The sequence below is a fragment of the Hippocampus bargibanti genome, linkage group LG16, assembly GCF_051943395.1.
Source record: "Hippocampus bargibanti isolate YZ-2025 linkage group LG16, ASM5194339v1, whole genome shotgun sequence".
In the NCBI taxonomy this organism is placed as follows: Eukaryota; Metazoa; Chordata; class Actinopteri; order Syngnathiformes; family Syngnathidae; genus Hippocampus; species Hippocampus bargibanti.
In genome coordinates, this window is record NC_142749.1 from 13,824,485 (window position 1) to 13,838,364 (window position 13,880).

The window sequence follows — 13,880 nt, forward strand, 5'->3', positions numbered from 1 at the left end:
GTGTATTTATTTGTTTGGTTTATTTATGTATTTATTTGGTTTGCTTTGTTTATTTATTTATTAATGTGTGTATTTATGTATTCATTTATGTATTAATTTATTTTTGTGTTTATTTGTTTATTTATTGTGTGTTTGTTACCTTGTGTATTTATTTATTTGGTTTGTTTTATTTATATGTGTATTTATTTATGTATTTATTTCTTTGTATATCTATGTATGAATGCATGTATATATTTATTTATTTGGTTTATTTGTGTATTTGTGTAGTCATTTCTTTGTTTATTTATTTGTTTGGTTGTTTATATCGTTATATATTTATTTATTTGTTTGTTTATTCATGTATTACGTATTTATTTATTCATTCATTTGTTTGTATTTCTTTCTTTATTTGTGTATTTATATATTAATTTCTGTATTTATGTAGATTGTTTATTTATTTGTGTATTTGTGTATATATATGTATTTATTTGGTTTACGTATGTATGTATATATTTATTTATGTATTTCTTTATTTATGTATTTGTATTTCTTTTTTGAGTATCTCACTATCAATTGTCGTCCTCATAGGATCACGGCCGGGACACTCTGGGAACGCAAGGTAATTCGCAGGCTTTACAGTCGACATTTGCAACACGAGAGCTGGATTTGGGACGCCAAATACTGCCGAAGATATAAAACGCTGTACTCCTAGATATTATAATAACTCTGAAGCAAGTTTTATAGGATACGCACTGTTTACGTACAATTTCATTCTTGTAAGAAAACTTTGACTGCAGAAATCTCTCTGATTGCTCATCTGTCACCAGGGAGAGATAAAACGTCGCAGAGTTATGAGACGGTCACCCAAGTGGAAGGTAAGGCGGTCAAGGGCCGTGTCGTTAAAAGTGGCCTTTTGGAATTGTCATTTCCGATTTATGCTGAAAGTCTCTCATCTCCCACTTTGTTAGTTCACTATGCGAGGCCCATCATCATCCTGGGACCCGTGAAGGACAGAATAAACGATGACCTATTATCCGAGTTCCCTGATAAGTTTGGCTCGTGCGTCCCGCGTAAGTAATGGCGCCGTCAATCAACGTCACACGGCTGCAATGCCACTCTGAAACTTTTTTTCTCGGCGAGCATTTCCACCAGGAGAGATGTAATTGCTCTCCCTTTGCGATTGGGACCCCCTCACCCCACTGGGTTTAAAAATGTTTTTTTTTTTTCTTTACAGACACCACGCGTCCCAAACGGGAGTACGAAGTGGATGGGCGGGACTACCACTTTGTGTCGTCGAGGGAACAGATGGAGAAGGATATTCAGAGCCATCGCTTCATTGAAGCGGGCCAGTATAACAGTCATCTGTACGGAACCAGCGTCCAGAGTGTGCGCGAGGTGGCGGAGCAGGTGCGTGAAAAACAAAATTAATTAATTAACTCATTCACTGCCATTCACAAATTTATTCCGGAATTGAAAATATGACATGGAGCGCCATTCCCAAATTTGTTCGGGTTTTGTTTTATCATGCTTTGGTGCCGATAAAGCGCTGGCCATGGCCTCTGGCAATGTTTTTGTTTTCCACAAGGGGCAGCATTTCCCTTTTTTCCATGTTAGTGCTTTGTTCCAGCTCCAGCTGTTGTTAAAGCGCTACATAAACCAATATGTTTGTATTGCATTATACCCTCATTTCAAGCTCAAATAACTCCAGACCTTTGCAATTTAGGAATTACCTCTTTTTCTCTGATGAAAAAAGAAAGGTTTCTTACTCTGCATTGAAATTTTATGTAGTCCTAAATCTCAATATTCTGTGGATCCTGCAATGTGAGTGAAAATGACAAAACTCTGGCAATGGAGTGGACACATTTTTTTGCACGTCTAGCAGTGAAATAGTTTAAAAAAACTATTTGATGAATTATGTAATTAATTAATAAAAAAAAGGACATGGACGAGGATGCTGAAACGTCATTTCATACACGCCGACAAAATATCGCAGTGAGGTAGCCTGATAAAAGTGAAACACAAGCATTTAAATTTCCAGGAAATATGTCAAAACCACGGGTGTCAAACTCAAGGCTCGGGGGCCAGATCTGGCCGACCACATCATTCCATGTGGACCGTGAAAGAAAATCTAACTTGTTAAAATGGCAAACCAAAAGTTACAAATTCTTATATTATATAAATGCTTCCGGGTTTAGAAGGAGAACAGTAAGAAAAAAAAGGAGTTTGAATCCCCTGCTCTTGAGCAATGGTTGATTTTCTTTTAAAAATAAATGTTTGAAGTGACAAAGCGGCTCATTTGTGTACGCAGCAAGGGAAACACTGCATTCTGGACGTGTCGGCAAACGCTGTCCGACGACTACAAGCTGCTCAGCTTCATCCTATTGCCATTTTTGTCCGGCCTAAGTCACTGGAGAATGTTCTGTACGTACACTTTAACTTGGTTCGAAAAGAATTTGACGACATACGTATTGAGATGAAATACTGCAACAGATTGTTTTTGATTGATAGAGAGATTAACACTCGCCTGACGGAGGAACAAGCCAGGAAAGGAATGGACCGAGCCCTCAAACTAGAACAAGATTTCCTCGAGTGTTTTTCTGGTAAGAACAGAATATCGCGGACGGAAGACTAAAATACACAACTTAAGAATGGCTGCCAACAGGAACAGGTGGTTGCACGCTTGAATCACAGCTGACGAGAACAGCGCTAAAGGTTTTGCCGGCTAATTATTTCAGGATACACGTATAGCATGGAGTGGTAACTTTGCATTTTTCACACTCACTCCGAGTACTTTGGGTTGCCTTTATAATAACAACCAAGTCCACGATGAGAGAGAGAGAGAGAGAGAGAGAGAGAGAGAGAGAGAGAGAGAGAGAGAGAGAGAGAGAGAGAGAGAGAGAGAGAGAGAGATAGAGAGAGAGAGAGAGAGAAGAGAGATAGAGAGAGAGAGAGAGAGAGAGAGAGAGAGAGAGAGGAGAGAGAGAGAGAGAGAGAGAGAGAGAGAGAGAGAGAGAGAGAGAGAGAGAGAGAGAGAGAGAGAGAGAGAGAGAGAGAGAGAGAAATAGAGATAGAGATAGAGAGAGCGATACAGGGAGGGATAGATTAAAAGATCGAGAGATCGAGAGAAACTGAGATATAGAGATAAAGAGAAAGAGGGAGAAAGGGAGAGAGAGGGAGAGCGAGAGAGAGAGGGAGAGAGAGAGAGAGAGAGAAACAAAGGTATAGATATAGAGAGATCAGCGAGATAGAGAGAGAGAAAGAATGAGAAAGAGAGAGAGAAAGAGAGATAGAAAATAGAGAGATAGAGATAGAGATACAAATAGAGAGATAGAGGTAGAGATATAGAGGGATAGAGTGAGAGAGAGAGAGGGATAGAGTGCGAGAGACAGAGAGAGATAGAGAAATAGAGATAGAGAGAGATAGAGATAGAAATAGAAATAGAGGGAGAGAGAGTGAGAAAGATAGAAAAAGACAGCGAGAGAGAGAGAGAGAGAGAGAGAGAGAGAGAGACAGAGACAGAGAGATGAAGAGAGATAGCGAGAGAGAAAGGAGAGATAGAAAGATAGAGAGATCGATAGAGAGGGGGGAGAAAGGGGAGATAGAAAGAGAGATAGAGATAAAGAGATAGAGAGATGGATAGAGGGATGGATAAAGAGCGAAGTAGAGAGAGAAAGACAGAAAAGGAGAGCTAGGCTAGCTAGCTAGCCAGATAGCTACATAGCTTGATAGAGAGATAGAAAGGGAGGGAAAAAGTCATATGGCCTGTGCATGACTTTCATGCTAACCGGTGAATTTGGGTGATGGCAACACCAGATGGTGAACGTCAGCTGAAGCATCTGCATTCGCAGCTCGCTGCGCTTTTCGTCATCAAATGGCTTCATTTAATGCAAGAGAGACTTTCCATACCAATCGGAGGACATATTTTCCCTTGATTGCACACAAGTAGTTTGATCACTCCAGATGGTTGTCATTTGTTTTTTTGTTGCTTTTTGTCCTTTTTTGTTTAGTTTTTTTTAACACTGCCAACTAATATTAAGATATACAACAATGAATTTACATTTTCGAGGGACCACAGCATCTTTTGACATTTTGGAGCCATTCTCTGGACCATCAATAGGAGGAATATAACCGAGGCCTCACACCTACCAGAATCCAATCGCATCTGCACTTGGTTTTCGGTTCTTGAACCTCTTTTGGTATCTCTTCTCTTTCCCGCAGCTGTCGTCGAAGGAGATAGTTTTGAAGAGGTCTATCACAAAGTAAAGACAGTGATCGAGGAGCAATCAGGGCCTTATATTTGGATCCCCACCCGGGAGAGGCTGTGATGCCTTCCCCTCTCCGCATACCATCGACAGACTCACGCCACCCTTCACCGCCGAGCCGGACGCGCCTCCTGGGCCGTCCTCCAGAGAAGCTTCACTGAAGAAGACAGATAACAAAAACAGGAAGTGATGACATAAGGGGGGGGGGGGGAGAAATGAGACGGACACACTCTGAAACTGACTGAAATAGACTTAATTAGTATTCCACTTCCATGAGGCTAAGGACACGTTCACACCTGGCACTAAAAATCCATTTCAGGTCCAAATCGGGAGGACATAAAATGTCGAGTTGGTGCGTGGCCATGACGAGGAACACACCTCAACTCTTTGTTCCTCGGCATCTTAGCGGAACGAAAAGGTCCTCACATCCGGAACAGAGGGCTGAGTTACGGCATATTCCGGATGTGTATTGGTGTTATGTGTGAACTGAAGCTTATCTCGTTGGTCGCAAAAAAAAAAAAGTCTGGAGGTGAACAAGTGATCCGAATTGAGAAGATATATTTAAAAAAAGGTAGTTCAGGGTGACAAGGGTGGACCCCAAAAGGGAGCTTGAAGCCTACAATTGACATGAAGGTGCCCTAAATGACTGTCTGTGTATGCTCTCAGTCATACAGGAGTTGCCTATCTAAGTTTCTTCAGCAGTCATCTGTACTTCTTTGAAGGTGTTAGACGTTTCGCTCCTCATCCAAAAAGCTTCATCAGCGAACAAAAGTTGTGCTGGTCAACCTAAATCTTAGGCCTATACCACGTAGACTTAGTCATGCTAATGAGTTTAACCCAGAGCCAGGGATAGAACTATAGTGGTAATCAGAGTGGAGAGGTAATCAGATTGGCTAATGAGGTGAAATCAGAGCCAGGGAAAGAAAAAAATAGAAGTAATCCGATTTGCTTCAGGGAGTGGTCCACTGCTCCCCCAACTTTTGAGCAGGGACCTATCAGAGCAGAGGTCTGGCACGGCTATCTCTGTCCCTTAGGGATATATATAGGGCCAGGTTTACCAGCACACATTAAGATTGCTGACGAAGCTCTTCGGATGAGGAGCGAAAGGTCCAACAAATAAGTACAGATGAGAGCTGACGAAACATTTTCCTTAAAAGACTGAGGTAACCCCCCTTTTTTTACTTGTATACCATCCATTGACTCTGCGTTGTGTCGGATCAGAAAATGAGTCATGGGGTGCTGTTAAGACCCCCCCCCCCCCAAACCTCCTTGGTCTTCTATGCGTTAATATTTGGCTAGTATTTGTTCGCTTTTATTTTATCTTGGTTCTGAAGTGAACTTGAACAAGTATAACCCTGATGACTAAGACTATCATAAGGCACTATTATTTAAAGGCTCAGAACATGATTATTTTGAGAGAAAAAAATATGCATTGTGCATGAATCTGAAAGACAATGGAAGAAATCTGTGGTGGGTGGTGTGGGGATCCTTCAAAAGTCAAGTTCAGAAGAGTGTGAGTGAGATTTTTGAAGCATGTCTCATGATAAAAGAGGAGAGACACGATCACTTAGCAGAGCATTAAGTATCAACACACACGTTGTTCTTCACCTCTTCCTCGCACACACACACACACACACGCACGTCCTCACACAAATTGTGACCTCAGAGTCACAAACCTGGATGAATGTTATCACTCTCTGGGCCCCAAATAAAATTAATAGCAGAACTTGAACTCTTCCGAACCGAAGCCTTCAGCCACAGACAACCACGCAGTTTCCTGGTGGCTGTCCTCAAAAGCCATGACGTCATAAAATGCGTGTGTAGGAGGCACAGGTCGTCTTTTACTCTCTCGCTTCCGATTCTACTCTGCTTTATCCCCTCTTGTGGCCATACATACTAAAGCTAAGTCACAAATAAATGGTCTATATATACTGTATATATACAGTATATATACACACACAGATATAAATATATACACATATATCTTTTTTATGAGGATTTCTATCAGGACTATAGGCTGTACAAATGAGAAAAAAAAATCTCCAAACACGTTCCATTGGTTCTTTTGTTTGAATTTGGAGTTTGGTTTTATGGGATTTAATCACTCAGCGGAAAAGCTACACAAAAAAACTGACGGATATGTGTGACCAATGGAAAGTCTATACAAAGCGAGCGTGGGCAAGTGCAAGAGTACATAAAATATGAAATATAGATACTATATGAGAAAATCTCTGCTTTATAACACCCATGGTGTATAATGGGTGGTGTGCAAAAGAGAGACTATAAAACGTGCACAAGGGTGTAGTGCAATATGACGATGATGTTATGCAAAGATGGTTATACAGTATATGTCCAGATATTTAAATTATTAATTGCACTGACAGCATTTAATTCCACAGGTTTAAAAAAAGGCCAAAAAAAATATCACAATTATTTTTGTTCAAGGTTTTATGAAGCATGTGATTGTGTTGAGTTTGTTTTCATTTAATTGAATTCTTAAAAGTGCAGGTAAAGTTTTGATTGCTAAGTCATATTTATTGTTGATTTATTTTATTTTATTTATTTATTTGCTCACTGACGACAGAAGAGCTGAAGGTCACTGATGACAAATATCAAATTTTCTTTATTTATTTGGAATTGTCTGTATATTTTTTATTGTCTGTATATTTTTCCACATGTGAGAGAGTTTTTTTTTGTGGTCTTGCTGTATATAAGACGCTGTCTGGCTTTAGAGTTAGCTGTGGACACTGCAGAGTTGATGCAAATGATGCAAACTATTGAACTCTGGCATTCAGCAACACAAATTGAATGTTTTCAGTTTATTAATTTGGAGGTTCCGTGTATTTTTGAATATCTCTCTCAACCATCCATATCATAGTGTGATATTCTTCATCAAGAGAAATCATCTTCATTTTTACAGAAAAGACTGATGACAACAAAGTCGACAGATGCAGAAAATTATATTTAACAAATGACAATTATCAAGCAAATTAAAATGTTCCAGTTCAGTGACGCGCTTGTTGTAAATTAGCTATGAAATAATAAAAACAATGGATTTAAAATGCTTTTGAGAATGGACTCCGTAGGGCTTGTTTATTTGGATTGACGTTTGACCATAAATAAATGTGTTACGTCAGCATAATCACACTTTTTTAGCATGGGACCTACTTTTGAAGTCAAAATGATCGAAAATATTGATTGAGAAATATATTGAGGATTCTTGCTTTTTTTGTTGATGTATAATCGCATATGTGGCACAACACAACATAATTCTGTTGTTTTTTTTGTCATTACCTGAGTTCACAGACGAGACAAACGCACTTCGAAAATGCCACTGTGAAAAAAAAATCCGACTTCCATTCCGTATGACAGCGATACTGTTTTTCTTCTTACTTGGTCCAGCTCCGCCACTAATTTTTATACCCTATCTTACATTTAAGAGGAAACAAACGAGCTAAAATTACGACGTAGCCAACGGCTAGCTTAATAACTTTGAAACGATCAGCATTGTTTGAGCAAGCATGGTGTACGTATTAATAAACTGCCATCTGATTGGTTTTCCGGTATATCAATCAAGTGAAGGGATGGCTGATAGTCTGACGTTTATTTATTTTTTCTTCAAAACAGCTAAACTTTATTTACAGATCTTAAGTTCATGACAATCAGCATCATGGTACCTTGGAGCTAAAGTGGTCGATGACGATCGACATATTGAGTACGCCTGGCGCTACGTAGTCTGTGTTGATACCAGCAGAGGGCGCTCTTTTTCCGTTTATAAACTCATGAGCCAGCTCCTTCCTCCCAACCTCCTCATCTTGGCAACCATTTCCTCCCGACAAAAGCAAACATCGTAGGGAGGACCTTTCTGTGAACACAGCAAACAATAGTCTGTGCGTATTGGCATGCAAATGAATGCAAAACACGAAAGGTGCCATTTCATGCCAAGACTTGTTAGCCTAAGGAGAATATACATGTATTATCCTTGTTGTTCATCTGGCGTGCCTCTTTCTTCAAACAAGCCCAGAAAGAATGATTATAAGATTTTTTTCCCTACCTCTATAATGACATAATTATCGACATAATCAAACACTTTGTGTGAATATGTCGTGATTATGAAGCGGCAGCTCATTCAGGGGTGCGCACCTTAGCCCTGTTATGCCGGGCAGACACAATAGGAAAAATACTTACACAAATACTGTTAGCACACTCATTACCCGCAGTAATGTTCCAGCAGAGGATAAAGAATCTATGCTTGAAGCCGCATCTACGCCATTTCCCTTTCTGTGATAGCGTTAAGCTAGCAGATTAAATGTTTTTGGGTTGCGCTAAACACATTCTTTGAGTCGAGATGAGTGTTTACAGAAGTCATTTAACCATTTTGAACAGCGGCACATTATTTTTGTTTCTGTTTTATTTTCTCATCAGTCGGCCCACTCATATTTATCCCAATGTGATAAAACGATACGGAAGCGTCATTAAAAAAAGGCATAAAAAATTTATTTCACCATAAAAATGTTCCGAAAGTAAAACCTAACCACCGTTTTCAAAAATTCCTTTTTTTTAATTTGACCGATCGCAGTTCCCATATGAACAAAAGGCTGTGAATGTTTTTAATATAACTTTCAAGATACCCGCGCTCGTGTGGTCATAACCTCATGTGGTATCTCTTTAATTTGGAAATTTTCAAGATGTTCCCAGTCAGAAATGCGCCACTAATTTTCTGCAAGGATCCTGTTATGGCTGCCAGCAGGCTAAATAAATCTTACAGAAGAAGCTGAAGGAATGCTTTCAAATTGCGTCATTAAATAAAGCCGGTGATTAGGGTACCATTTTCAGTTCCTGCTTTAAGTGAGCAAAGAAGCTAGCAGGGAGAAATTAGCGTGAAGATTTGCTTCACAATCAATAGAATCAAGGTGAAATTCTTTTCATGTCATCCCTATTAAATTAGTGACTTTTTTTAAGCTAATGAAGCTAATTTGCTCTTCAGCAGCTGATATAAAAGCAGCCCGGTGTGGAGTGGAAACTTGAGCTGAAGATCTCGGGGGTAAAGAAAATGGGATTTCCGATGCGACTTAAAAGCAGATGATTTCTATCTAAAATTACTGAAGCAACGTGGCCTTCCACAAACGATGAAAGACGGTATCCTTATAACCGAAGCAAAAAGCCCAACGCTCATCATTAAGGAGCCTTTGCAGTGTTCCACCTTGAGTGCCGCTAAATATTCAGTCCAAAAATGGCGCTTAAAGGATAACCGACACCATATTTTTGTTTCCTAACTGAAATCAGAAAAACACTAAAATACCCAAAACACGCAGGCGGATATTTTTAGTCAAATGCAAAACATCAATAAAAATGAGTTAAAGTGTCCCAAAACTACTTCAAAATGACCTCGGAGATGGCGAGTTTCAGAAGGTCCCGCCCCGTTGTTGGTGACGTCACAGCAGGACGTCTTGCCTTGCTCAAGAATCAAAACAATGGCTTCAGATTCGGAGAAGATGCATTCTTGTGGGTGCCCAAGCTCCATTGGAAATGGGCTGATTTTTCTGCTGGGAATGTGCGTCAACTACTATCAAATAGTAGTCTTGGTGCAACACAACGATTCACCATCGCGTTATTTATGTGTTTTCCTTCTAATTTCGCCATCAACACAAAGTTTTCAGATCAAACAAAGTACCGAAAATGCATTGTGTGTCGCTTTCTCCGTCAGGGGCGTTCCATACGTGACGTCACGTCAGGAATCGTCACCAACTCAAAAACAAGACTTCCTGAATATTCAGCACGAGTCTTAAAACGTAAAATATAGCTATATGCGCTGAAATCTTTGTAAAATACCCTCAGTAGAAGTCATTTGAAGTGATTTTACAAATTATGGACACAACTCATTCACTACCAGATGACGTGCAAAAATGTGTCTTCTCTAGTGCCAGGGTTTTTGTCATTTTCACTCAATTTGCATGACACGCATAATATTGAGATTTAGGATGACAGAAACATTCAATTCAGCGTAAGAACCCTTAGACTATCTTCTTTCATCAGAAGAAAAGAGTTAATTCCTAAATTATAAGGGTTTGGAGTTATCTGAGCTTGAAATGGGGGCGGCTGTACAAAATACAATATAATCACACATATATAGCGCTTTGTTACAGCCAAAGCTGCTAACATGGACAAAAGGCAAATACTGCCCCCTCGTGGAAGGGAACAAAAACATTGCCAGATGTCTGACCAGCACTGTATCGGCACAAAACCCGAAAAAAAAAAAGCATGAAAGGCGCTCCACGTTATATTTTCACTTCGCAAATAAATTTCGGAATGGCAGTGAATGAGTTAATGATTGACATGTTGCCTGAAGGTTTTGAGATTTGACGCGGGATGTTTTCAAGCCAGGTTGATTGCACGGTTATCTTTCAAATATGTAAAAAAAAAAATTCAGCTGTTAGTCATCAGTTTGCGGAACATGGCGGCAATCGACGTCATTCGTTACCTCCATTGCAACCTGACAGCTCCAGTCGGGAGTGGAGGCTCAAACAGCTGCCTTCGATTGTCTTATTCTATTATTTATTTCAACGTGCTGAGCGGCTCTTAATCATTCGCTCTTTGCGTCGCAGCAACCCCAACCGCCCCGAATCATTTTTCGGGGCTATTTGGCCCGACAAATCCCATCTGGCTACTTCGAACTGTGCACTCATTTGTTACGTTTTGGTCGATCGGGTTAATGTCATGTGCAGATTTATCTGTGGGGAGTGAACAAAGTTGAGTTATACTCATACTGAAGTACACACACCTGCAGCCTGATGCTATTCTCCATTTTAACAAGTGGTGAGCCATTAGGGCCTGCAAGGCCTTCTCTGCTGGCCTAAAAATATCTAAATCACAGACTAATGTGAATTAGACTGTGTCCATGAATTCAGGTTCCTTTCATTGCTTTCCCGAATTTGTTCAAGTTTTTTTTCATGCTTTGGTGCCGATAAAGCACTGGCCACGGCCTCTGGAAATGTTTTTGCTTTTCACAAGTGGGCAGCATTTCCTTTTTTCCATGTTAGCGCTTTGTTCCAGCTTCAGCTGTTGTTAAAGCGATAGATGAAACAATATGTATGTATTGCACTGTATTTTGGACAGCTGCCCTCATTTCAAGCTCAAACAACTACAGATCTATATAATTTAGGAATTAACTCTTTTTTTTCTGATGAAAAAAGAGAGTCTACGGTTTCTAACGCTGCATTGAATGTTTATGTAGACCTAAAACTCAATATTCTGTAGGTCGAGCACTGGAGCAGGCCCATTTTTGCACGTCTGGCAGTGAATGAATTGAGAAAAGTTGGGCAGCTCCGAAGCTAACAAAAATAGCAAATAATATAGCAATTTTATGACGTTATGAATTCGCACGTTCATAGTAGAAATTCAAACAGTTTAATGAGAGTATTTCAGTTTTTTTTTTCAAGTCACAAGTTATCTCCTAGCCAACGTGTAGTAAATCACACCACACTCATAGCTGATTGATTCAGATATAGCACTACTGAAGGCCTAGGAGTGAAACGCCACTGATTTTAACCTCACCACGTTTAACTTGTCCTGTGAAAGTGACCAGCCTAGAATAAGAAAAAAAAGGGGGAACGTGTGACTAGTATCAGTCATTGTATCGGGCGGTGGAGGGGTGTGGATTCGTAAAAGACAATTGCAGAAGGCTGCTGTAAAGTTTCACACTCGACAAATACTTTTACTAGCTAGCTTTATCCTTTTTTTTTTCTCTATCTATCCATCTACCGAGGCAGCGGTTCCAGTTTGAGTTTCTCTTTCTCTATAATAGGATTGGACTTGTTGTAAAAGGCAGGAATTGTGTGAAGAATCCAGCTTTGAGTGTGGCGTTAGCTGGCCCCCTCTGGCCCCCGTATTAAAGTGGTTGGAATTAGCCAGCCGCCGCCCCTCCTAAATGCAGCAATCTAATCCTATTCATTTTCCACGGAGACAAAAGACATCTGTCCAGCAAGCAAACTACCTGTCTTCTCTCTCAAATAAAAGCCTCCCACAAGCAACCGTATTGATTGGCTTAAGTGAAGTGGAAACAGATTTAAATTGTTTTTTTTTTCTAATTTGTAATGACAAAGTCTGCTCTTCACCTGCTTTTTGTCTTTTTTTTTGTTTTGAAAGAGGCTAACAGATCACTATTTAGATTCCTCCTTGACAGAACTTGAAGCGGAATGAAAAACATGTTCTCCAGGCTTCAGAGTCTCTTCAAAGCACGGCGGGAGATAAGTCGGTGCTCTTTTTTCTGCCGTTTGTTGTTTGCCGTGTCCCCACAAGGCCTGCTTGGCCCACATATGACAGCTTTAATCGACGCTAGCTTGAACTCTTTTACAGAAAACGAGCTGGAGGTGATCGCAACGCGACAGAGTCATTGAAATAGATTCGGTTTCTCGCTTCATTCAACTTCTGCCAAAAACATAGCTGAACCCCGAAAACAAGAAAAACTGGTCCCGCCTTGCCAAGATTACACCGTGCCTGGCCTTGTTACGCATCTGAATTTTTAATGTCATGTTTATATTTTGTCGTTTTGACTTCAAATTTGCATATTTTGCACAATTATTAATGAAGCTGTCTTTCACGGCTCTTTTTCAAGAAGTTATTCAATCCAATCCCTCTTGAGAAAAGGACTCATTAATTAGATTCTTTTTTTTTTTTTAACAGTCTATGCTGCATCACTGATGCAATGAAAGTGTAATGTTATGACTCTCATTAAAAAGAATGCTGCGTTCACTTGGCTTGTTAGAAAAACATTGCACAAGAGATGTCATTAGACGGCCACGTATCAAAGCAACCACCGAATTAGCGCAAATGCACCAAAGCTCATTTTCAAAGCTGACGGGGTTTAATTATGCAATTTCAATATTATCTCAACAGACACTTTCCGCAGACTCCAGCTTGTGAATATTGCAGAAGGCGCAGTATATTTGGCAGAATGGAAATACGCTAAGTCCACTATCTACATTTCACAGACTTTAGCCATTTAAATCCCAGGTGAAAGGGTATCTGGCCTAAGGGATTGTCCTTGAAAAGCTCATATTCTTCAGGCCTGAACATGTATTGTGGCCTAGAAAATCACCCCCCAAACACCCTCCCTCAGCCCCACCCCCTCCAGCCAGCAGAGCCAAGATGAGGGCCAAATTCAGGACAGAATCGGGCCAACTAAATCGGGATAGAGTGATAGTACCCCTATCGACCACCAGGTTTCATCTGGCACAATTTTACAGCATGCTTCTGGGTTGCTTGTCCCGTTGTCAAGAGAAATTAAAAAAAAAACGGAAACCATGCTAATTTTACTTCAAAATAAAATACTGATGGGGAAAAAAAGCATAAAGGTGTTTTTAGTCAAAGCTCAGTTCTTTGAGTGGGAATAAACAAACGACACAATGAGGTCAACACACCATTAACAGAATGTATAGAGCCGTTTAGGAGTATCACCTTGGTATGAGAAGTCCCCACTATTGTCAGAATAAGGCTCATTTCCACTGGAAAATGTGAAAAGTAAAACTGTGAAATACCGACAGGATCGTTTGAGTTTCAGTGGCATACAATACAATACATATTGATTCATATGGCGATTCATAAGACTACATAAACATTCAATACAACGTAAGAGACCTT

General features: G+C 40.0%; 1 protein-coding gene across 2 annotated transcripts in view; it reads left to right on the top strand.

Annotated features, from left to right (window-relative positions):
- The window catches only part of LOC148886568 (disks large homolog 4-like), a 46,717-nt gene extending 39,402 nt beyond the window's left edge, over nucleotides 1–7,315 (top strand). For both annotated transcript variants that reach the window (XM_089017160.1, XM_089017159.1), the window contains exons 16-22: nucleotides 568–598; nucleotides 807–854; nucleotides 948–1,049; nucleotides 1,214–1,386; nucleotides 2,288–2,400; nucleotides 2,488–2,579; nucleotides 4,198–7,315. In XM_089017160.1, the coding sequence (XP_088873286.1) occupies nucleotides 568–598; nucleotides 807–854; nucleotides 948–1,049; nucleotides 1,214–1,386; nucleotides 2,288–2,400; nucleotides 2,488–2,579; nucleotides 4,198–4,304 (666 nt within the window). In that variant the 3' untranslated portion in view covers nucleotides 4,305–7,315. The remainder of the gene's footprint in view (nucleotides 1–567; nucleotides 599–806; nucleotides 855–947; nucleotides 1,050–1,213; nucleotides 1,387–2,287; nucleotides 2,401–2,487; nucleotides 2,580–4,197) is intronic.
- The last annotated feature ends 6,565 nt before the right edge of the window (nucleotides 7,316–13,880 follow it).